The 26,089-nt window shown below is 37.4% G+C and overlaps 2 protein-coding genes across 8 annotated transcripts in view; both read right to left on the reverse strand.

Annotated features, from left to right (window-relative positions):
* The window catches only part of dock10 (dedicator of cytokinesis 10), a 138,000-nt gene that overhangs the window by 74,338 nt on the left and 37,573 nt on the right, over positions 1-26,089 (reverse strand). For 2 of the 7 annotated variants that reach the window (XM_082180608.1, XM_082180603.1), the window contains exons 1-2: positions 23,701-24,022; positions 2,402-2,521 (exon numbers count right to left, since the gene is read on the reverse strand). In XM_082180608.1, coding sequence (XP_082036734.1) covers positions 2,402-2,521; positions 23,701-23,856 — 276 coding nt within the window. In that variant the 5' untranslated portion in view covers positions 23,857-24,022. Of the gene's footprint in view, positions 1-2,401; positions 2,522-14,143; positions 14,339-23,700; positions 24,023-26,089 lie in introns of those variants that run through there. The other 5 variants (XM_082180605.1, XM_082180607.1, XM_082180604.1 and 2 more) reach the window with 4 other exon arrangements.
* LOC309506724 (uncharacterized protein) overlaps positions 1-26,089 on the reverse strand; it is a 105,947-nt gene that overhangs the window by 37,534 nt on the left and 42,324 nt on the right. The window lies entirely within an intron of this gene.

Here is a 26,089-nt window from a genome sequence, read left to right on the forward strand (position 1 = left end):
CATCAGGTGTCTTCAATAATGATCAATCATCACTCAATGAATCACTTAATTAGCTCATTAACTTTAACACTCTTGAGTGTTATTTTAACACTCATATTTTTACACTTTAACACTCTTGAGTCTGGAATCTCCCAGGAGAGTTCATTTAACACTGGAGTTTTTGCTGTGTGTAAGAATGTTCTCCAAATATTCAGTGTTGGTTCTGGGAACATATAAAAACATATAAAATTTTTAACGTGTTTTAAAAGGTATGATGTTCCTCAAACATTCTTTCAACTTAATTTTTATTGAGCGGGACCTTTCCAACGTGATTACGTAATGCCTGGCGCGTTGCAGACCAGCACAAGACGAACAATTGTGGTTAAAAAGTATATACATTTTTATTTTATTTAGAAAATGACCGATTGTTTCGCTAGATAAGACCCTATTCCTCAGCTGGGATCGTGCAGAACCCTTTGAAGCACTTCAAAGCCCTTTGAAACTGCATTGATTTGGACTTCAACAATTTGGTTACTGTTGAAGTCCATTGTGTGGAGAAAAATCCTGAAATGTTTTCCTCAAAAAACTTTAATTTCTTTTCCACTGAAGAAAGAAAGACATGAACATCTTGGATGGCATTGGGGTGAGTAAATTATCAGGAAATGTTCATTTTGAGGTGAACTAATCCTTTAACATTCAGGAAACTGGACATTTGTATGTTCTTGGAATGTTACATTGTTAATCAAAATTAAGTTGAAAGAATGTTTGAGGAACATCACACCTTTTAAAACACGTTCCTCTAACGTCAAGAAAACTGGACATTTTTTGGAACACTGAATAGTTGGAGAACGTTCTTATAACAAACATCTGTTAGCTGGGGTAATAATGTGGGGACACACTTGGGCCCTTAGAACCAATTGAGCATAATTTAAACGCCACAGCCTTACTGAGTATTGTTGCTGACCATGTCCATCCATTTATGACCACAGTGTACCATTTTCATATGGCCTCTTCCAGCAGGATATCGCAGCATATCACCCAAATGATAGCTCAAATCATCTCAAACTAGTTTCTTGAACATGACAGTGAGTCACTAAACTCAAATGGCCTCCACAGTCACCAGATCTCAATCCAATAGAGCAGCTTTGGGATGTGCTGGAACGGGAGATTCTCATCATGGATGTGCAGACGACAAATCTGCAGCAACTGCGTGATGATACCATGTCAATATGGACAAAAATCTCTGAGGAACCTTGTTGAATCTATTCCATGAAGAATTAATGCAGTTCTGAAGGCAAAAGGGGGTCCAACCAGATTCTAGCATAGTGTAGCTAATAAAGTGGACGGTGAGAGTATATTGTGCTTAATATATGAGGCATAAAGGCCTAAATTAAATCTGTTAATCATATAAAGCATTTATATCTCTTGGATTAAACTGCTTGATTCATATTTATTATTTAATTCAATATATATATATATATTTATTTTTGTTTCAAAGATTAACCAAGGATTTATGGAATGGAACAATATGAGGATGAATAAATTATGACAGAACTTTTATTTTTGGGTGAACTCTCTTTAAGCTGTGTAAAATTTTGTTGTGTCCCATCATGCTCTTTTCTGTGACTTCTTGTATAAAACAGCACTTTTTGGGTGTATTTATTTATTTATTTTTATTTGTTGTTATTTTGTGAAAAAATTATGCAGTTCTTCCCACACAAAAGTTCATAATGACCACGTCCATCAATTTAAAAATAAATACATACAATTTGTTGTAATATCCACAGCAAAATCTACTCCTAACACTGCCACCACTCACCAGTAGAGGTCTTAGTCACCTGCATCCTGACATGGACTCTTGATATGTTGCATCTGCAATCCATTAGCATTAATATATATTATAGATTCACTTTGCTCAGTGTACTTTCCCTAATGCTGCCCTATAGCCAGTTTCTCTGGATTACTTACCTTGGTTACTGATTTAGATTTGTTGGCCTGCATTGCTGTCTTTCTGCTTTTGAGTTCTCCCTTTTTACATGAACACAATAGGCCATTGCCAATATGAGGTGTCATATATTTGTGTGTGCTCATTGAGCAAATGTGTGCAAGCAGTGTTTATATTTATGCCTTGTAAACCCAGATCTGTGTGTGAAAGAGGATGTGGTCTGAACAGGCCTCTTCTTGGCTGTTTTCAGTGCAGTGTACAGGGAGAAGTGTCAACACACACAGACAGTCATGCACACAGTCATTTGACACCTACTTCATGTCTTTTTGTAAAATACGACTCAAAAATAGAGCCTTTTCAGAGCACACACTTTTAAAAAATGTCCAAAACACACATTTTGTAATACACACATTGTATACACACATGAGATGTGAAACTGAATGAACACCAGAAATAAGTACAGAACAAAGTACTCACAGTGAAGTCAAGGTCTGGAAATAGTAGGAGATCTTGAAGGGGATCTTCCCTGAACTCAGCTTCAAGCTCTGAAATCACAGCTTCATAGTCCAGGGGGTCAATCACTTTGGGCTTCTCCTGCTGTGAGACACAAATAAAACCATCTCATCAGCAACAGTGTCAGAATGCAAAAACAGTTGCTCGTTGTGCTGTTTTTCTCTTGCATCATCTTTAATGATTAGAGTGTAAATTGTAGAGCAACCGGCATTTAATTACTGTAGCTTTTCTAGATGGGGGCTGAACCATGTGTCTGAACCCAGGAGTTATCAGTCCCTTTGCATCGGACGGCTACTAAGATAGTCCTGACAACAGTGCAGCCAATGATCAAAAGTAAAAAAGTACCAGATGAAAATAAATTGGAGGGAGCTAGAGGTCTCTGACTCTGAAGGCTACATACACTTCTATGTAGTAGAAGTGAAGGCGCATGCGCACGCGGCGACTCGCAGCTACAGCTTTGTTTGTTGTTTCCTTTTACAATTTTTTTTTTCCTCAACACTGTTGGACGTGGAGATTTGTCCTATACCTTCCTAAAGAACTTAGGAGTAGGCTAAATGGAGAAAATGGGGGTAATTGTTTTATTGACTTTGATCCACCTGAGTCTGTGTTTGTTCGAATCACCTCAGGAGTCGGCAAGAATTCAAAACTCCCGGGAGTTTCTTTTACAATGGCATAAGCCCAACAGCGTGAAGCAACCCGTGGAATGTGGCTATCCTGATTTGGGAAGTTTTTCGCCTTTCAAGCAAAAACTAAATCGCTCTGGACAAAAGGATTCAACGTTTAAAATTCGGAAGAGAGGACGGAAAGGAGGTGTTCGTTAGAGACTGAAAAATCTAAGTCTTTCTAAAATTCCTCTTCCTACAATTATGTTGGCAAATGTGCAGTCTCTACGGAAAAAGACGGATGAGCTTCAAGCTATGGTGAAATTACAGCATGATTACAGGAACGTTTGCGTGATGGCGTTCACGGAGACTTGGCTCTCCGAAGGGGATTCAGATTCAAGCCTACGACTGGATGATTTCAGAGTGCCCATTCGCATGGACCAGGATGCAACGGTATCCTGACGGTAAAGCGCAAGGAGGTGGGGGTTTTATATTAGAGAGAACTGGTGCAAATCTGTGTCCGTTAAGGAGAGAGTGTGCACGAAAGACATCGAGTTACTGTCTGTGGTATTAAGACCTCAGTACTTGCCCCGGGACTCTCCTCAGCTGTTTGTCACGGTTGTTTACATCAATCCCTGAACAAATGAGGATAATGTGGAAAGGGAGATTGAACGCATTGATCATGAACTGCAATCTGCATCTCCTGACGCACCCTGTTTTATTCTGGGAGATTTTAATAATTGTACATTGGAGAAATCATTGGGCCACTTTAATCAGTATGTAACTTGCCCGACACATAAGGATGCAATTCTGGATTAGTGCTATGGATCGATTAAAGGAGCTTGTAAGTAATTTGGTAAACCACCTTTGGGAACTTCAGATCATAATATGGTAGTACTTGTCCCTACATATAAAACTGTTCTGAAACGTGAGAAGGCACAGTTAATCTAGATGAAAGACTGGTCTGAAGATGCTACGTTACGTTTGGAATGCAAAGATTGGACTGTTTTATGGACTCTGGTTCGGACATTGATCAAGTAACAGATGTCATTTGTAGTTATGTGACGGATATGTTAATACCTGTGAAATCATTTAGGTGTATACTATAGATGTATCTTCTTATCAAAGTTTTGTGTGCTTTATAATCGGAGACTTTATAATACTAAGCATTCAGAAATTTCCAATTTTCCCCCCACATTTTATGTTGCAGCCTTTTGATACAATTATTTTATAACTTTGCAAATGTATAAAAAAAAAAGAAAGAAAGAAAAAAAGAAAGAAAGAAAAGAAAATCACACTGGCAGAGGTACCCTGCTGTTGTACAGTACAGGCATATTGTCACATAATCCACAACATGATGTTTTATTAACAAGGTTCGGGAGGAACACGTTCTAATGATCAAGCAATCAAGTCATTCTAACCAGCTGTCATCAATCAGTAATCAACAGGTCCACTCAATCAGCATGAGTTAAACCTATAAATATACGCAGTCGACTCACCCATATTCCTCTACAGTTTCCAGCATCCCTCCACCACCCCATCTCCTCACACTTGCATGGTTATCTTCCTAACCAGAGACGGGGGGAGTACTCTGGGTTCGGGCCCAATTTCCGAGCTCGGAGCCCTCCCCCCGGACAGCACGCCAAATACGCATAACCATTTACTCTCTGATCATTCGTAAGTGTGAACTCGTGAAACAAACATTATACACATGCACAATGTCATAAATAAAAAAAAATAAAAAACTACTTCACATTACTTCACATATATTCTCCAGTCATACCCCTCCCCACACCTTATTTGATTGGGTTATTGCCATGGGAATGAATGAGTTTTTTTCTCAGTTAGTTCTCACCTTAGGGTATCTTTATCTACGACCAGAAGGGAGAGGCTTGAACTCCACTGAAAGTGGATGGGTTGTATCCATGCAAACCTTGTCTGCCTTCTGTACCAATCTGGTCAGATATAGTTGGTAAAGGTCTATCTGTTGGTTACCAATGATTTTTCCACAGGTTTTAACAATCTTCCCCAATTTGTTCCTATGGGTGATTTTTGGATGTCCATACCAGCATACAATACAGTAGGAGAGAATACTCTCAATAAAATACTTTTATTAAAGACTTACTTAAGTTTCCTAAGAAAATACAAACGTTGTTGGCCCTTTTTAAAAATGGCATCAGCACACTGATCCCAGGATAATTTATGGTCAATGATAAGACTGAGATATTTGTACTCCGTCACCATCTCTATCTCCTCTCCTTTTATCAGAGTCGGAGTGGGTGAGGGAGCCCCATGTCTAAAATCAAAGACCAAGTCTTTGGTCTTGGACGTATTAAAATGCAACTGGGAGGCTTCACACCAGTCAGCAAATTCATGCAACACTGGACCATGTTCAGTTTCATCTCACTCCAGTAAACTAATCACAGCAGTATCATCTGCAAATGTAATTATATGACGTCCAGGGTAACTACTGCGACAACAGTCAGTGTACAATATAGTAGTGGTGACAAGACGCTACCTTGTGGTGTCCCAATTGAAGTGAAGCGGACCCCAGATAATGTGTTCCCCACCCTTACTCTTTGTGGCCGCCCACTCATGAAGTCCAAGGTCCATTTGATTAGTGTTGAATTTAGCTGGAAGTTGTCTCTTAGTCTGTTTGCTAAAATTTGTGGGTGGATTGTATTGAATGCTGATGAAAAGTCTGCAAATAAAATGTGAGCATGTGTTTTACAACCCTCCAGGTGTGTATACAAATAATTTAAAAGCACTACAATGGCATCGTCCGTCCCCCTCCCAAATCTGTAGGCAAATTGTAGAGGATCACAACACCACGATCTGTCCTCATCCCACACCTGGATCTGCTTTTCCACAGGCTTAACCCTTTTCAAAACCTGTTTATAAGTGGGTCATAGAAGGACTGTGTTGTGATCTGAGCCACCTAGGGGGGCCCTGGCACTGGATGAGTATGCCTTGGGGATGGAGCTGTAGCATAAGTCGATGATTTTATTTTTTTTGAGGGTACAGTTATTAAAGTCCCCCATTATAAACTTGGGTGCATCGGGTGAAATGTCATCCAATTCTTGGGTGATATTAAAAATAATGTCTGCTGTCTTGTCTTATTAGTTAATTAGTTAATTTTATTTATGAAACAGCTCTGCAGAAAAAAGTGATGTCATCATCAGCTCAGTTCAGTTCTCATCCAAAACAGTCTCATCAATAATATTGTTGAATATTAAGTGTCCCCAACTAAGCAAGCCAGAGGTGACAGTGGCAAGGAACCCATCAGGTGACAGAATGGGGTTAAAAAACACACGTGTATGCTATCTTTCATGTCCACATTTCCAGCCCAGCACCACTGGGTTACTGATTATGAATGATTATCAAACCAAATTAGGTTAAATCTACCCAGCTTCCTTACCCAACAGTCTCAACCCAGCATGAGGGGTTAAAAAAAGATTTTAAAGGGGTCATGAACTGTATTTTTTCAAAATTGTATAATGTTCTTTGAGGTCCACTTATGTTAGCAAGATTTTTACTTTAAATTTACTTTAGTATTTACTTTTACTGTAAATACTTTATTTACATTTCTTCCATTTGTATTTGTGAGGTAGGCTATGGATTGTATATTGTCACAGTTCCCTGTTTCTCTGTTTCAAGGTATTTAAAGCCCTATTCAGACGGGATTAGCTTTACAAGGGTAGATGGAGAAATGTAATTTTACCACAGGACGTCTGTAATAGTAATGGCCAATTCGCACGGGATATCTCAGTAAAACTAGCAGAAGTGGGAGGAGTAACTCGATTTGCGCATCGCCGTCACCCTCCTGTCCTGTGTGTATTACGTTGCTTCCTGATATCACGTGCGCAAACACATATAACCTATATTTATATATATAAAACAGGTATGCCCGGTCAAACGATGTATTAATTAACTTCAGATTGGACTGTGTTGGTAATAGGAACTTACCTAACACTAAAAGATGTTTTGTGCCTCTAACAAGTGCTTTCGATCTTCTTTCTGATCTGAATGGTACGTGTGGAAAACACTTGAGTTTTGCCACAGACTCGTCCCAGCGTCTAGAACGCAACTGAATGCTTTTTCAAGCGTCTCCATACTAGAATTACTCCATTTTAAACAGGAAATGACAAAATATTTACGTACATATTTACAGCGGGTCTATTCGCACAGGATTAGTATTACCTGAGGTCATTTTTCCAGACCTTTTTACTGAAGGTAAAAGTCGTCGTAATCTTTACTGATATTGTCCGTAATGATCATTAAGAGGCACATTCGGACGGGACTAAAATCAATGAGAAGCTCTGGTAATTATTACTTTACCCCACCTGTCCATGTTAAACTAGTCCCGTCCGAATAGGGCTATACTTTGATATTTCTTTTGTCTTGTTGTTCCTATGTTCAGCTCCTGTGTATTTAGTTCCTGTTCCCTTGTCTCCATTGTAATCATCCATTGAAAACCCTTGTTTGTTACCATGTCAACCAATTACCTACACCTGTCCTTCATTTAGCCAAATTGTCCTCTTGTGTATTTAAACCCTAAAGTCTTTGTCTGTTCATTGTCTTGTGATAATGTTTCAGGCTGGTATTTTTTTGTGATGGTTCTTTGTGTTTATTAAATGTGATTTCATCGTTTATCTGCGTCAAGCCTCTTTCATCTGTATTATCAAGTTAAGCAAGCAAGTGACACTTATATTAGTGGTGAAATGAAGACGCTACAGAAAGGTTATCTCGTTACATACTGTAGTAGAAACATTTGCCAACTGTGAAACATTTATTGCTTATTACTGTACATATTCTTTATAAGTCTTGGATGTGACAAATAAAGTTACTGGAGTTACCAGTTATAGTTGACAAATGATAACTTACAGTGTTTCGTGTGAACAAATTCTAAATGAATGTACCATTGTTTGTCGCACTGCTTTTCTTATATCCAATGTTTAACATTTTCAGTAAACTGAAACTAAAGTATGTTATGGAGGCCCAGTAGTGCACAACACAATTCAATTTAAAAAGCAAACATAAGGTTCACAACACAACGAAATTAAGCCACAACACAACAGTCGGCAGTCTTAATATATCAACACCACGATTCGTTTTAACAGTATGTAACCATTGTATATCGACATAAAATATTACTTCAAAATCACCTACATGAATTATAGCTGTGTATTTATACTCGAGAATGCTTTGATGCGCTACCACAGCGCATAATCCCTAAGGGAACGTCTGGCAATTCCACCAAGTGGTTAAAACGTATAATTTATTATAATATAATTTGATAAATAAAAATAAAACCATTTGGTGAATTGCAGAATTACAGGAAGGTATTGGCAAAATTTCACCAGTAATAAAGGCGGCCGCACACCGGACGCGCAGCTCAGCGCCGCGTCGCGCCACGTCTAGGACAACTCTCATCTGAAAATCCGATAACATCAGCAATTTTCTGATTTCTGTAAATAAATATAAAACTAAATGAATATTGCAGCACAGGGTGAAGTCCGTATATACATTAACTACGATTTGAGACACACACATGTAAATTTAATATAAAACTATGTAAATGGCGCTCTGTGGCGCGGCAGGATTTTGAACACGGTCCTGAGCCGCCGCGGACAGACGCCGAAAGGCGCAGCCGGTGTGTGTACTCTCATAGAGAATAATGTGTTTGAATTTAAAAGACGTGGCGCTGCGCGGCGCGCCGCCGAGCTGCGCGTCCGGTGTGCTACCCCCTTAAGTCAGTCTGGTCACTAGGAACTTACCACAAGCTTTGGGACATGGAAAAAAAAACCTTTAGGTGAATTACAGTAGGCCTAATGTTTTTATACAAAACTAATAATGTACTGTGCATACAGGGAGCTATTTTCACAATTTCCCCCGTTGTAAGTCAGTCTGGTTAATAGGAATTACAACCTTTGAAACATGATAAAAAAAAATTATAAAAAAACTATTACAGAAATTTCCTAAAAAATAATTGTTTACTGTAAATACATGAAGGGAGGTAATAGGTATTGGACAAAAGTCACCTGTAGTAAGCCAGTCTACTACCAATACAACCAAGCTTTGGATTTTGATCATGTCTGTTTTTGAATGTTAAAAGTAATTTTAATTCATACAAATTATATGTTTTAACAACTTGGAGGAATTGGCAGATGTTCCCTTAGGGATCATGCAGCTATAATGCACGTAGGTGATTTTGAATTAATAAATGTCGATATACAATTTTGGTTGGCTACATACTGTTAAAACTAATCGTGGTGTTGATATAGAACAGTGTCATAGAAAACTAACTTTATCGCGCTCCGAAAGCCCTCTAGTGGTCGGGAGCATTTCCGTTGTGTTGCGGCTTTATTTTGTTGTGTTGTACATTTTCCGTTGTGTTGTGGCTCATTTCCGTTGTGTTGTGGATTAATTTTGTTGTGTTGTGGCTTAATTTTCTGTTGTGTTGTACATTGTACGTTGTTTTTTGGCTCATTTCCATTGTGTTGTACATTTTTTCGTTGTGTTGTGGATTAATTTAGTTGTGTTGTGAACTTAAGTTTGCTTTTTAAATTTCGTTGTGTTGTGCACTACTCGGCCACCGTAATAAGTACATACTAAACTATATATAACAGACCAAGCAATAGTGACACACGGTAAAAACATTGTTACTCAGAATTATGCCGTAAAATGAAGTGAACAAACGAACAGTGTCTTACTGATGCAATCTGGAACTTAGTTAATAATAAAGTTCATCCACACTTTCCTAATATTAGGATCACATGGAAGGCAATGCACATACTTTTTTTGTTGTCCTCAGTGGCATCTCAATCGTTTTGTTGCTTGTGTTTACTTCCTACTATATGAACAAATCGGATTAAAATGTATTATATGTCAAAAGATAAGGAAAATTTGATTTATACATTTTTGACCCATTTATATAACAAGCCATGAAGTAAACCAACCAGCTCTCAGATGAATCACAACATTAAAACGTTTTATTCGAAGCAAATAAGTATTTGATGGTACACAATGGTACGAACAGTTTTTTTAATGTCGTTAATGAAGGAATCAACTACAATCCCACAAAGCTAGGGTGGGCAACTCTTGTCCTTGAAATTGACTTTCCTGCAGAGTTTAGCTCCAATCCTGATAAAACACACCTGAGCAAACTAATCAAGGTCTTCAGGGTTATTAGAAAGCTAAAGCCAGGTGAGTTTGTTTAAGGTTGGAGATAAGCTCTGCAGGACAGTTGATCTTGAGGCCTAGACATAAAGCAATGCAAATCATTATTTGTATATAAATATTGCTGACTATAAGTTTAGTTTTCCTTTTTACTGAGGCATGTGTTTCACCCCCACATCCTCATGCATCAGACATAGAAAATTAAACGATATTTTAAGTTTCCCTTTCAGACGCAGAAATTTATGGGAGGAGAGTATTTAAATGAATCACGCAAGGTGATTTCCTAAGGTTTGTACTAGTCAATGTACTAGTCTTACATAATCTGTAGAAAAACTAAACAAAACAAAACACGAGTTGTAGTTCGTTGTACTACTGTCCGTAGCCAATTCTATACTCTACCCTGCTCTAATTATACAAAAAGTACAGTTTAAAATGAGAAACATATAAAAGCCAGTCAAATATCATCTTGAAAATCAATGGAGGAAACAGTGGGTCAGGGCCAATAGGTGCTGTAATTTTACATTGATGAAGGCAAATCAATTCCAAATGTTCCCACAGAAGATTAGAAAAAGACAGGGTCAGCATGTGGAGGCAACTAAAACTAAAGGTGATGATACATGGGGCAACTTTTTGAGCAATGTTGCCTTCAACGGGCAACCAGGTGAGACACAGGGCCTACCACAGATCTAAAGTGTCCAGATTTGTTGCCCATTCTCAGTGGGAAAGTGCCCAAGACACATTGCTTGACAACATTGTTTAAAGAAGTTGCCCTGTGTATCATCACCTTAAAGGAGATGTTAGTCATTTTCCTAAATAAACCACAATACTGTGGTGACAACAGTTTCCTGTGTTGCAGACATCACACTAATCTTAGTGCATTCAGCAACTAAATAAGCTTTAATAAGAGAAATCTAAGAACATGCTGGCAACGCTGAAAATTTAATCAAACACATGTGCAAATAACTCAATTTTAGTCGTCACATCTTGAATTATATACAAAACCTACATTTTAAAACCTGGCCTATTGGAGCCACTTCACACAAAATTTGATATATACCATCTATAGACCTTCCTCACCAAAAATAAATAAATAAATAAATAAATAAAAACTTCAGGAGAATTTTGTTCGGTCTTGTCTTTTGGTAGATAATGTCGAAGTCACTAATGCCCTAATTACGAACTGTCCTGTATATTTTGACTGCAATATAACATATAACATATTTAATTGATTTATTTGTATTTTTACTCATCTATTGTTTAGAAATTACTATACTGGGCTGTATGACAATAGTACGTTTCTATCATTAGAGATTTTGTCATATCATTTATATAAAACACAGTATAAGTCATTGACACGTTAGAGTCATGCATGAATGAGTAAACAGAAAGAATGATGTGCATGATGTTTAAATGAGATTTTAAGTGCATTACCCCGTGAATAAATGACTCGATACGGTACTCGCACTGACTGACTCAACCAAACCGCACACTAATAAAGACACCTCTCAGACAGCATGCGATCCTGAACTCAGTTCTCTTTCTCAGCTTACTGAGCTGGAATGGTCAAACAAGCACACACAATTATATTAAAATACCCAATCATCTGGCGTATTCATGTAAACACAGTTGGTTATGTCTTAAGTGAAAGTAAACATCTGGATGTAAATCTGATGTGTGTCAGTGTCAGTTCACTAGCGGCCTTAAAAACCTGCTGTCTGTTACAGTAATGTTAATCAAACAACAAAAGACGAAATAATTCACTGCTCTTCTGTATCTTTAATAAGGATAAATTTATATTTAATTCATTCAGTGAAGATAAAGTTTTATTACATTTTTATTTATTTAATTTAATTTATATCTTTGTTCTATTCTATTTGTCCTATTGTTTGTATCATGAAATACAATTAATTTTATTGTGAAATAAGATCCTATCACCCACTCCTAATACAGCTGGGTTAAAATCAATCAATTAACCCAAAATGGGTTGCAAATTAAAATAACTTCAACACGAAGAATGACTACAGTCTACAGTCAATGACTAAAGAACAGAGTTATGATCCTCAAATTGTCCATGAACCGACAATATTTTACTTATCACATTATATATAAAACTTACATTTTCAAACCTTTCCTTGGAGCCAATTCACACAACATTTGGCATTGGTGAGCGGGACACAAACTAACGCTGGGCTAGTTGCAACACACATGCTTTAAAACTTTCCACACATGCCAGCATGATAAATCTTAGTGTATTTACTAGCTGCCATATCAACACTATATAGAGATCAAATTGCGGCAAAATAAAATTTAAAAAATATAAACAAATCTCTGGAAGATTTCACTGAACATTTATTTAACCATAGCTATAAAGTAAAGTTAAGTTAATTTTCATCTCTGTTTTACATATTACTTTATGTAAAACATATTATTTTAATCTTATATCTGAGATAGTTCTTTAATGCTGATCTAACCAGCAGAAGACATAGCCGGGTTTAAATCCCAGTTGTGCAGGCGGGGGCATGTTGTAATAACTATGCTATTCTATTCTATACTTTTATGAATTCTATTGAGAAACCACGAGAAAACTAAGAGTCAATGTTCAGAAATGATTAATTATTATTATGCTTTGAAATATTCTGTATAGCTGTGTTTTGCGGTGTGTTTGCTGTCAAACTCAAAAACTTAGAATATTTTTAATTATAAAAAATGCCATTATTTTATATGAAAAAGTTAAAATATTTTAGTTGGTCTTGTATACATATATTTTTATTAGATCAGATAACATTTTAATCTGTCCTATGGTCATGTTACAATTTACTATGAGGCATGTTGTCACATTTCACTTCCATTCTTTCGAGGTAAAGCAATAAAAAATTCACATTGTATTGTTTTTTAATTGAAACAAAACCACATAATTGTACTAGACATGTGTGAAATTAATAAATAAATACTGCGAACCCTAAGTGGATTTACACAAACTGAGAAAGTCAAAAAGTGTTAGGTTGTGCCCCGCTCTCCCCTATACCATCTACAGCCCCCCCTCACAAAAATGTTATTATTAATTAAGTAAATAAAAAATAAAAATAAATTCTGGAATGTTGCTTTGTCTAGTCATTTGGAAGATATTGTAGAAGCCACTAATACCCTAATTAATGAAATTTGTCCTGTATATGTTAACAGCAATACAACAGAACATTTATTTTTAAATTGATTTATTTTTCAACATCTGCATCCACAAGATTGAACCCCGGAACTTGAGACTCATGGTTATATTTTGGTTTTGGTTTTGGTTTTATCTATATTTAGATTGCGCCACTGTTAACAGAATACATAAGAATAAATGAATTAGCAAATTAGTAAGATTTGTTTGCACAGCTCAGGATAATAAAAAAAAAAGTGTCTAGTGGTTGCTTAAGAACAAGTAAAGAATATCCACCAAAATAATCTCACAGTGGGCAGAAGAGTCATTATCAACATCAACAGCCAGGGTGTGGAGATCAAGAAACAGTCACAGCTATCCGTAACACACAGGAAAGTCTTTCTCCATGGCAACAAACATTATTGCCCATCAGTCAAGGGTATGTACGTTAGTGAAACAATCAGGCTGTGTGTACCAACACCTGCCAACAGTACTGAACAGATGTTCATAAATAATTGACCAGTTATCATCAGTTCAATTCAAACAAAGAAGAACCACCAACTGTATTCGCATGTTTTATGAAACAAATAAAAGGGCACTGCCAGAGGACAGACATCTTTCTAAAAATAAAGCCAGAAAGCAGTGAAATCAACGGACACATGTACAGTACAGGTACTGCGATTAAGGTAAAACATGAAGTGCATGGCTTGACTGATGCGAGCGCACTGTCAAAGTGAAACACAAAGCAGAGTTGAAATAATAAATGAAGAATGATGAAATACATACACAGCTCACTCGACTGCAGTCTGCCCGCACCCGTCTGCTTTTTATCTTCTTCCGAAATGTGATTTTACTCCTAAAGCTCATAATTCTGCATGTATTCACACACACTCACTGATAAGCAGACTGTATGCGGATGCCACAGAAAGTCGACCTTTGCGAGAGAAGCAGAACTTTCCTGAGCAAGTGAAACCTGTTAGAGCACGTGGTCAGGGGGAAGCAGACCTACATGTGACTTCACCACCAGAGACAGATGGAGAGCGAGAGTGACAGAAAACATGTTCATATACACGTCAAGTCACATTTATTTACACATCACTTTATTAAATACTAATTGCTTTAAAGAAGCTTTACAGTAATAAACAGGAAAGTAATGATCAATGATGCAAACAGATTCAATTCTGCTGTAAAGCAGCTGTAAAAAAAGACAAAGGTGTAAAGTGTTGATTCAGTTCAGTTCAATAACTGTGTAAAGTTAATCGGTTATGGAATGAGTTCAACTCAGCAATACGCAGCTCTACAGAAGACAACACTGTCATTATATTCACTTTGAGTCAGTTCAGTATTGATTCAATTCAGTTTTAATGTCAGTGATGATATTGTAAAAATCGTCACTTATGAAACGAAGCTAAATCAGCAATAAAGCAGCTTTGAGGAAAACAGTGATTCATCATCCAGCTCAATTCAGTTCATGTTTTGTTCATATCCAACACTGTCAGTGCAGTCATATGAATGAATACATACATCAAACATGCATGTAAACATCCACGTTTTGGCTCCGTACACAGTCAGTGTTTTTATCAATCCAAATGTATTTGTATATATCAGCAAGTAGACTGAAGTAGTAATACTATTCCAGACCAGTCATTCAGTGTAATGAAAGCTGTTCAGTGTGCACAGTGGTGAGAGACTGATTCTGTGTATCAGCCAGGCCAATAAAGTTGTAGAGATGACGTATTTTTGTAGGTCGAAATCCAGAAACATTTTAGCGCTTCTGGCTCCATTGTCCCGAAGTCAGTGAATGGGTTTTTAGTTAAATGCCTGGAATAAGATCCGTGGTGAACACAAGCTCAAGATATTTTCACGTCTCATTCTACAACATAAAATACATTTGTAATGCCCTTGTTGTTTTTTAAAAGCTTTTACTTGTCTTAAAAAAGGTGGCATGACGTGGCTAAAGGCTAAACAGGTAAATCTACTCACTCGTCCGCTTTCACATCCTCGTTGTGTTTATAATCGAGCTCTTGCTTATTATCATAGCTCGAACTTTCAGGGAAAAAAAAGTTGTTGGAACTTTATTCATATTTTGTTTACAGCCTACAATTTGCTTTTTACTTTGATGATTGTACTTAGGTTTCAAAATTCTTAAAAGTTGTCTGCAAGACTGGAAAAGCCAATGCAAAAAAAAAACCCTATTGGGTTTTTATCAAGAGAACCAGGGTTATGATAACATCCGGGCTGGCCAACAAAAATATACGTCATCACTGTCCGCAACACTCTATTAAAAAGAATAGATTAGAGATTATCAAGAAGTTACCCTGCCCGCTCGCCTGATTAACATGAGTTGTAGTTACAGCTTTTAGTTATACCTTTTGTGTTTCAAAATGTATTTAAAGTGCTTCAGTGTAAAATGCACGTTTTATGTTTTCAACATAATTTTGAATGTTGAGTAAATATATTTTTTTAGATAAATGGACATTCACTTCCCACAATTTCACTGTGTCTTGTATCATTAAATAATAAACCGTTTCATTTTAATAAATGCATTAATATTGACCACTATTGGTTAATAAAACCTGACAGGAGAAAAAGAGAGATAAGAAGGCAGTCTGTGCAGTCTGTCCAAACATCACAAATATCAATCTGGAAAAAGAAACAATTGTTCTCAACTTCCCTATTCTCTGTATCTGTCTGAACATCAGTGCAATGGTAATGTTTAAAGACATTAAAGTAAGTTTTTTAGCTTTAAGTATGAATATGTTAGCCTTAAGGTTATGAATAAGCTGTTTCAAAACAATAACAAAATTTGCATTTAGGAGATACAAGCATTCAAATCTTACAGTCTCTCACTTCCGCTAAAATAGATCACGGATTTTAATAACATCACTGAGGACTCCAGCTTCTCATCACATCTTCTGTCCAATCAAATGCTCTCTAGAATCTAAAGCTCCGCCCCCTATGCTATAAATAGTAATACCACCTGGCCAAAGCGAACGTTGACACGTCACAGAGCAATATGGGTCAGAGATGTGTGTTCAGTTGCTCAAACGCTCGAGTTTTATTCAGTTTTCCAACTGTACGTTGGTTAAGAATGAAATAGGCAGAATATATTCACATCTCTACTATTGAATCCAACGTATCATCAGCGCTCAGATTCGCTTCCATGGTGCTGTCAAGTATGACTTGCAGTCTGTGAGGTAAGCTAAACGCTATTGGCTATTTGAAAAGGGGGAGGAGCCATTCAATACATCCCGCCTTAGCTTCCTGTTTCAGTGGAAATTACGTCAAGGCATTGTACAAAGCTGCGCGTTCCAAGGCACTTCAGTGGGCCTTTAAGAAATAAATCTACCTTTGTGTGAAACAGATGTCAAGTTTGGGTACCTGAAGTCATCTGTGCCTTCTGTAGACCAGCCAAAAAGGGCTGTGTAGCAAAGATTCTTCTGTTAGACCCTGGATAAATCTGCTTCCTGCACGAAACTGAAATACCATTCATGTGTCCGGCATGGACTTGTAAAATGCAGTTAGTCCAGTCAAATCAGGTGTTTTATGATTCATGAATAACAAATGGAAATCCAGTCTAATGATGTTAGGTATTGAGGACAGGACAGAATTTCTAATAAATCAGTGTTTCTCAACTGGTGGGTCACGGTTTTTCTGATGCGAGATTTTTATTTTGAAAGACGTGTGTGGAAGCGGCTGACAGTTCAGTCAGTCTTAGTTTAAGTAAATGTTATTTTCATAACTTGTTATGAAATAAAAAGTCTTTCACCACCCAAAAAAAAAAAAGAGAACTTTCCTGTCCTGTCAGCTGTTATACTGTGCTCATAGCACTCACTCTTAGCGCTGTATATCACTTCACAATAAATACATTTACGAAATTACCAAAAAGTACCAATAAATCATGTAACTGGTACTTTGTATGTTAGCTGGAAAGGATTTGCATGCAGGTATGATGTTCGTTTTATTCATCAGGAGAAGTATTTATATATTTTTTATATTTTTTAGGAATTAGGTCAAATATCTGAAAAAAAAAAAATGGGTTGCTTCCTAATGACCATGGAAAAATGTGGGTCCCATGGTCAAACCAGTTGAGAACCACTGTAATAGATCTTTATAAACAAGAAAAATGTAAACACACAAAACAGGGCTTAAAACAAAAAGGCCAAACTTCAGCCAACAGGGATGGAAAACAAAAGACCCATGGTAGGGCAAAACTAGAATGGAAATATATCTATAGCAAAACAGGGAGAAACAGACACAGGTTACTCACCAGATGCACCAACCGACAAGAACACAAGCGTCATCACACGAACCCGCAAAAGACAAGCATAAGTTCTCTATTCAACGTGATTGTGTTGTACTCTATACTTGTGTTGTAATCTCAGTGAGATCACAACACAATCCCATAACGTTAACGCGAGACAATGAATAGAGGATAACTATATTTTTTTATGTCTTTTTTAAAAGTGATAACATAAACCTCAAGTACTTGTGTAACTCAGGTATTCGACTAGAAGAAATGAGTAGTCGTGCAACCCTAACACTGCATCATGTAGGTCCTCACTGATATGTACAGAAACACCAGGTTAGGAGTGAGTTCCACTACCTGTACATTTGTTATATTTTAGTGTATAGGCTTATTAAGGTATTCTTCATGCTTAAAGGAGAACTTGGTAACTTTTTTAACTTAATAAAACTGTCTAGAAATCATTTGGATGGTTAAACAACCTGTTCTGGTGATATTGGTGACTTTCCCCGCTCCCCCCAGCGTTCCCAGGCGGAAAACCAACCTTGCAACTTGCAACACTACCGTCCCGGCAAGTTAGAAATTGGAAGTCTCGTGAGAAGCGAGAACTAGAACGAGAACGAGCGCGAAACACAAATTGCTTTACGGCAATTCGACATAAACACACACGCATGTATGATGTATTACCAGATTACCCACCTCGGTAGACATAGCTCCACGCAATACAGTTGGCTTGCTCCGATCAAAACAAACGCACATGAGCAGCGGTAGAGAGGGGGAGGAGGCCGCCGCAAATGAGTTTTTTACGACTGTGTTGTGAAATATACGCCCCCCCCACAGCTGTAGGGGGAGCTCGTGGGGAAAACATGCGACAACAAAAGGGAAAATCAGCGAAGAAGTGACTAGAGTTCGCTAGAGTTACAGAGTTCTCCTTTAAGACTTTTTAATTCATTCACGTTGCTTAGGCAGCCGTTTTGATCAGTTGACTGACTGATTTAATGACCCTCTCAATAAGACGACTAATTTCTTATTACTATATATTTACATTTTAATCTAAAAAAGAACTCTTATCATATAATTACACCGCAATTGTAATTACAAGCCACATCTGAGTTGCATTAAACAGCATCTTTGTAAATACACCTAAATGCCACTTCAAATGCAAAAATGGATTTTGCTGATACTGATTTTATTTGATTGGTAACAGCCATAACTATATGTCATCTTATTCTAATTTGATTTATTGATTAAATGTAAGAATTTTAATGAAAAGATGATGTATACATTTGATAAAGTTAGGAAAAATTGCCACTATGAAGGTAAAAAATGCTGGAAATCAATATGTGTGGGGGATGGGGGGATCAAAGTTATATATATTTTTTCTAAGTAATATTTTTGTCATTTTTTACCTTTGCTGTGACAAAGCAAACAATCAGCTATCCTGAATTTATATATGCAGTTCTGTGGCTGAAATGTGCATAGCTTTCTGTTTAAAAGAACAGAGTAAGAGAAGAAAAAAAGCAAAAAAGAATTAAATGAATGAAGGCATAAGTAACTCCAGATGCAGAGCTGTTTTCAAGCTTGTTTTTTCTCTTTCAGCTGACCTACATGGAAAATCACTGCACAAGTTCACATGTATTCCTGCTCAGTTGATTGAGAATGAGCCATATCAACTTAAACATAGTAAATGAAACACAGCATAAGTCTCTTTCATTGCCTCACTCTCTCACGACCACAGATCTCAGATCTGTCTCTGATTCGCTACAGAACATAAGCACAGCTGTTGCCTGGCTTTTCCCAAAGATCCCAGCATTTTTTCTGGAGTTCCATTTCCCATGGGTGTGCCTTTCTTCTTCTCTCTGTCCGTGAGCTCGGTCAGAATCAGGTCTGTAGGCTGGATCAAACCCCACAGTCTCTTTTCTAAACCTCACAAACACAACGAGATCTAGATGAACAGATACATGAAACCATATAATATGGAAAGCACTAGATTATTCTGTTCCATGTGGGATTAAATGACAGAAAACTAGTTAACACTGCAGAGTGTTTCTTGTACAATGGCTGAGGGAGTGATGGCAAATTTGACATCTTTCTCTCTTTTGACCACTGTAATCAAGTAATCAACACCTTTTTTAGAAAGTTATAGAAACATTATGGATTTATCTTTTTCTATTGGAGCAAATGGGAACACAAAAATGATATTTGTTGTAGTTTCAGTTCAAAACTATAGAAGTTTATCCAACTATGATGACTTCTGAGAACCCCGGAAATGTGAAAATGTCTTAGATAATTATCATAGATAATTGTGTATCATTGGAATAGCACATAAAGATTGTATAAATGCAGCATTTCATAATGCCATTTATTTAATTTGTACTGTATGAAAATGATTATACATCACAATAACTTATCACCAGCCAACCAAGTAATTATTTTATTTTTATTTAAATTTCCGTAATGAAATTTGTATTGTGTCTTACACTGTTGTTTTTGTATTTCAGCATTTCGAACGATTTATACATACATGAAAAAAGTATAACGTCCGGATGTGCTAAATTATTTTGACGATTTCGCTTCAGATTTGGATTCTTTTTAAACACATCACTGTTATTCCTGTTTCTGATTGAGATTACGATGACATATCCATTTAACTCAGTTGAACACATACAAAGAACAGGGCTCAGCATCCTCATAATATGATATCAGAAGATTATTGTAATTTCAGTCATGATTTGTCCATATCACTTCAAAAACTAAACTAGGTCTACTGGAAAAAATCATTCTATACATATAACTCTGTTTCCACATTTTTTAAATCGATTTTAGCCATATTTGGATGGTAATTGTTTCTCATGGGAACGTAAGGTATTTTCAACATTAGCAGGGGCTAGTCTGTGATTTTATTGCCGTCCGAAACTAGAATGTCTGTGTAAAAATCCCCGGCCGAATTACCTGTTTTTTGACAAACACCAAGGTCATGTGGTAGTTTCATTATCCATTCAAATCCACATGTCTGAGTTAACAAGAAGAGATCGATTCAAAATTCACTGTTAAAATCATTTTTGTCCACTGCCGAGCTCCATATACGATAACGACTGCGGTTCGCTGTAATTTGGAAGCATTTTAAAGATGTAGCCTAAGGGATGGTTCACACAGAACACGTTTTTGCTGTTAAAAACGTGAGACGCAGGTCAGTGTGATGAAAAAAGTGCATGTGCATGCAAGTCCAATTTAAAATAAAAAGTTATCAAACACATTTTCATTTGTTTCAATAACTTTTACTTGCCAGAGTAACTTGAAATTGTCAAGTTCACATAGTAGTACATGTAAATGTTAAACTAAATTAGATTAAAATCAATGAGTGTAATTTATCAGACTATTCTGCTGTGTATCAGAAGCAGCATTATATTATTTTTTTAATATGTGGTGCTGAGCATGTGACATCTGTTAATAATCAAAAATATGCAGTTCTGAAATATTTTTAGAACTCTGGAACCAGTATTCTCTCCGGCCACATTCACACTGCAGCTACATTCGGTTCTCCGTTCACCTTTTACTGTGTAAACACACACAGTTCAGTCATTTATGGGTGTGACAACCGCATTGTACAACTGAATTAACTCCTGAAAGATGCAGGTAGTGACAACAGCATTCACAAAATTTCTAGTGTGTGCAAAACTGAACTGAAAAACTAGTTGTTAAAGGGGTCATATAATGGTACATGCACTTTTACAAGTTGATTGTACTGAAATGTGTGTTGACAGTGCCTGTACACAACCATCATAAAATGATAAAAATCCATCCAGTGTTTTAAAAAAAAATCTTCTTATATGTTTTCCCCCGTCTCAAATCAAGCCATTCGATCTTGTGACGTCACACGGTCGGACGCCCCTCCCACGATTGTTGATTGACAGCAGCGTTTCAACACAGCCCCGCCCCTGCTCGTGAGCGAGCTGTCATCATAGTCCGCGCGGTCACTGTTGATACGCTGGAGCACTGTCTATGAGCAGAATGGCGTCTAAGCGATTGTGGTGTTCTCTTCTTGGGTGTAATAACGAACACAGTCATTTTGATGTTCCTAAATCCAAACCGCTGAAGACGCAGTGCCTGAGTTTTGTTTTCGAAGGGAATATTCCCGACGATCAACAGCAATGCTTTCATGTTTGCGCGAATCATTTCACACACCAGACTGCTTTACAAACGAGGTCAGTAACGTTATAAAGCTGGTTTTGCTAAGAAGATGCTCCTGAAAAAAGGATCGGTAACCAACTATTCGTGTTCCTGCTGCACCTCCAGAAGAAGAAGTGAGTGTAACGTTTTATTAACCTTTATATTAATATGTATATTAATCTTTGCAAATCCCTTGCACGCTTCACGATGAATGCGGCTGTTTACACTCAGGGTACATTACAGCATGTTTTCTATGTACGACGTTCTCGATATAATTCATAATCCCACGTTTATAATGAACAACGCGTTATGGTTATTGTATTATTAGAAACGGTGTACGCACAGAACAGAGGGCAGGGTGAGCAAAGCTCATTATCATTTAAAGACCCATGCACTTAAACGGCGTGCTGAAAACAGAGCTGTTTTTGACCAGGTAAAATGAGTGTTTTCTTACAATACTAATGAGAATTTTTAATTAAAGTATATTACAAACTTTTAATTTAGACCCTAAAAAATCATATTAGCTTGTACAAAAATGGCATTATATGACCCCTTTAATGACGTATTTAAAGGGATACTGCACTTTTTTTGGAAATAGGCTCATTTTACAACCCCCCCAGAGTTAAACAGTTGAGTTTTACCGTTTTCGAATCCATTCAGCCGATCTCCGGGTCTGGCGGTACCACTTTTAGCATAGCTTAGCATAGATCATTAAATCGGACAAGACCATTAGCATCTCTCTCAAAAAAATTACCAAAGAGTTTTGATATTTTTCCTATTTAAAACTTGACTCTTCTGTAGTTACATCGTGTACTAAGACCGACGATTTTCTAGGCTGATATGGCTAGGAACTATACTCTCATTCCTGTGTAATAATCAAGAAACTTTGCTGCCGTACCATGAGTCCAGCAGGCGTAATGATATGACGCAGCGCCTGAAAATAGTCGACCCTATAGTCTACCGAGCTGGGGACTATTTTCAGGCGCTGCGTCATATATATATATATATATATATATATATATATATATATATATATCAGCCTAGAAAATCGCAACTTTTCGTCGGTCTTAGTACACGATGTAACTACAGAAGAGTCAAGTTTTAAATAGGAAAAATATCGAAACTCTTTGGTCATTAGCAGAGATGCTAATGGTCTTGTCCGATTCAATGATCTATGCTAAGCTATGCTAAAAGTGGTACCGCCAGACCCGGAGATCGGCTGAATGGATTCGAAAACGGTAAAATGCAACTGTTTAACTCTGGGGGAGTTGTAAAATGAGCCTATTTAAAAAAAAAGTGGAGTATCCCTTTAAACACGCATCAGTGATGTCTCTCTTCTGTTTGGACGACGCAAGCAAATCACAGGGAAAGAGGTACGAGCCTTGACAGAGGCTATCGTGTTGCCAGATCTTGCTAGAAAAACAGCCAACAAGAACAAGCCAATTATAAGCTGAAAAAAAATCCAAGTGCTTTATATTGAGACCAAGACCAAAATTACGCAATGAAAATGGCACCACCTGCCCACTTTAATAACTTCCTAAACTTGATCTCTTTATGAGCCAAACCCAAACAAGCCAAAAAACAAGCCTATAATAAGTGGCAAGAGAGTGCTCTGCAAATCATCCTTTCAAGCATGAACAAAACGTGACACCTGTGTCGACAGTGATTGTGTTTAAATTGCAGCATATCTCTTTGGCCACTATAATATTACTTTGGTCAAAAATAGTGCATACCGAACACTCCAGATGCCAGAATGTTGCTATGGTTACGGTTACCACTGTGTCAATTTCGGGAGTGAGTCGTGTTCCCTGCACAAACAAAACGATCATATGGGATTCACTACCGTATTTAAATGCGCTTGTCACTCCTGAAACATTAAGTAGCCTTAAACTGCTGTTATCAAAATACGGTAAAAAGCTCTGATTACCATGATGATAATGGTGTGAGGTTTGCTGGTGACCATCCCCTCTTCCAGTGGTGTGATTTCCAAGAAAAGCTGTTCCTGCTGGCATGAAAAGATATGTGAATGGTTTCTTCTCATTACGGAGTGCAACGCCTGTAGTAGACTGGTGGTACAGCCCATGCCTGAAGATCCAAAACCAGCCAAGAGCTTCAGGAGACTCCAACCTGAAGCGGAATCACCTGAAGGACTATCTCTTAGAGTGAACAACAGCAAAAACACCAGTCTGTTTTCTCTCTCTCTCTCAAGATTCCTTCAAGTCTTTTGAAATTGGTTCACAACTAGACCTAATCTAGGGTCATCAAAATGAAAAAAATAAAAATAATTTTTAGGCCTAAAATCTGATTTATATTAAAATAAAGTATCAAGATCATGTTGATTAAGTCCTCCAAGTCTGCGCCCCTCATCCTCTCCTATTGCCATTGTGTCCTCTGGTGTATCGGTCTGCCTCTACAGATCCACTACATCCTGTGAGTGTCTTCCTAAACCGCACACTCTCTCTCTCTTTCTTTCTGGAGAAGTGGAGACCAGGAAACACTGACAACATTGTCTCACACAGATCAGCTGCAGCTGTGCCCAGCTGGACGCACCAATCAGCTCCCGCCCTCCACATCAGCTGACCAGGAAAAACAGCCAGAATCCCGCACTCCCACAGTCTGCTCCTGGACCCTCCGTCTCACACACACACACACAGTTTCTTTCCCTCTGGTTTTCTTACATTCGGTTCTTTTAGCATAGCAGACTTGTGATTTGTGAGAAAGGTTTAGATTTATCTCGAAAAGTGTGAAATAATAAAATTAAGTTGAGTTCTGTTTAGCAGTGAAATTGAGTCTGATTAGATTGATGTGAACTATCGAACAGCTACAAGCAATAATATCAGGCTCAGATATCAAACAAACGGGCCCTAAAGATCTTGTTAGTGACATTAAATCACTGATGGTTACTCAAGATTTTCTGTGAGGGAATTCCAAACTTTTGCATTGACTATTGCAGAACTGTTTAAATGAGCTAGCATTCACTGCACAGAGGTCTATTATTGTGGCGAGTTTCATATTTATACGCCCCAACAGCTTGTGGTTGTGGTTGGTTGCTTTACATGCCTGTCACACAGAATTTCCCAGATGATGTGGACAGCTCGGCAAAAATTTGTTTGTACTCTTTCTTACTCAATACTTTATGTGCACTGTATGGTGAAATAAGAGCTCCGCTGCTAGAATAGCTATTAGAGATCAGCTCTAACGCCAACCGAATCCTCTGTTAAAAATAAACCATCCACCCAAACCTATGATTTTCTCAGATTACGACATCCGCAACCGACCCACACTCAATCATCACATCATAATAGACATGTGACGGTATCAGCTTTTCATGTTGTGATAATTGCTGAAGCTTTTATCATGGTGGTATACAGTATTATTACGATATTGAAATAAGTTGCAAAAAAAAAAGTGTTGTCATTCTATAACAGGTTTAATAACTTTTTCTTGTAACTAAAAGAGCTGAACATTTAATAGCAATACACAAAAATGTATAAAGTAAACAAATGTTTCAAACAGATCAAAGTGCTGTAGAATTATAAACAACAAGAGGGTATGCGTGTGACGTCACGTCAGCCTCGGCCGGAGTGACTGTGTGACACACACTGAGTGCCAAAAAGACTGAGCGCAGCATTGGATTCCAGCGTGAAAAACACACAAAACATAAAGATAGATTTGACAAGGAATTTGACTGCTGAAAGCTACAGAACAGAGAAACAAATGGATCGCTGCAATTCACAGGAACAACTGGACTCCAGGCAGCGAAAGGTGGATTTGCAGTTATCATTTTGTGTTAATATGCTGAATTTTGGGGTAAAATCATACCCTATATATTGTATTGTTGTAGCCTATATTGTATTGACAGTTCATCAATTAAATATTTATGATCTTATATTCTGCATAATTGGATGTTTTTAAATAAACATATATTTTATTATTATTATTATTATATATACAGTAGCCTACTGTGCAAAAGTCTTAGGCAAAAAGTATTTTGCTGTAGTGTGTCAGAAGAAAATATCAGTTTACATTTCCAAACATTCTTTTTGCCATTAATTGTAATAATCCAGTGAGATTTGTGTATGCACAAGGAGTCTGACAACAGCCGATATGATCTGATCTCACCATCATCGAGTCCGTCTGTGATTACATGAAGAAACAGAAAAAACTGAGACCGACTAAATCCAGAAGAACAGCGGGAACGTCTCCGAGACACTTGAGGAAACCTTCCTGCAAAGCTACCTGAAAAACTATGCGCAAGTGTATCTGGACAAAAGCCGTTTTAAACGCAAAGGGTCGTTAAGTCAAGTCAAGTCAAG

Source organism: Leuciscus leuciscus, assembly GCF_965113295.1.
Source record: "Leuciscus leuciscus genome assembly, chromosome: 9".
In the NCBI taxonomy this organism is placed as follows: Eukaryota; Metazoa; Chordata; class Actinopteri; order Cypriniformes; family Leuciscidae; genus Leuciscus; species Leuciscus leuciscus.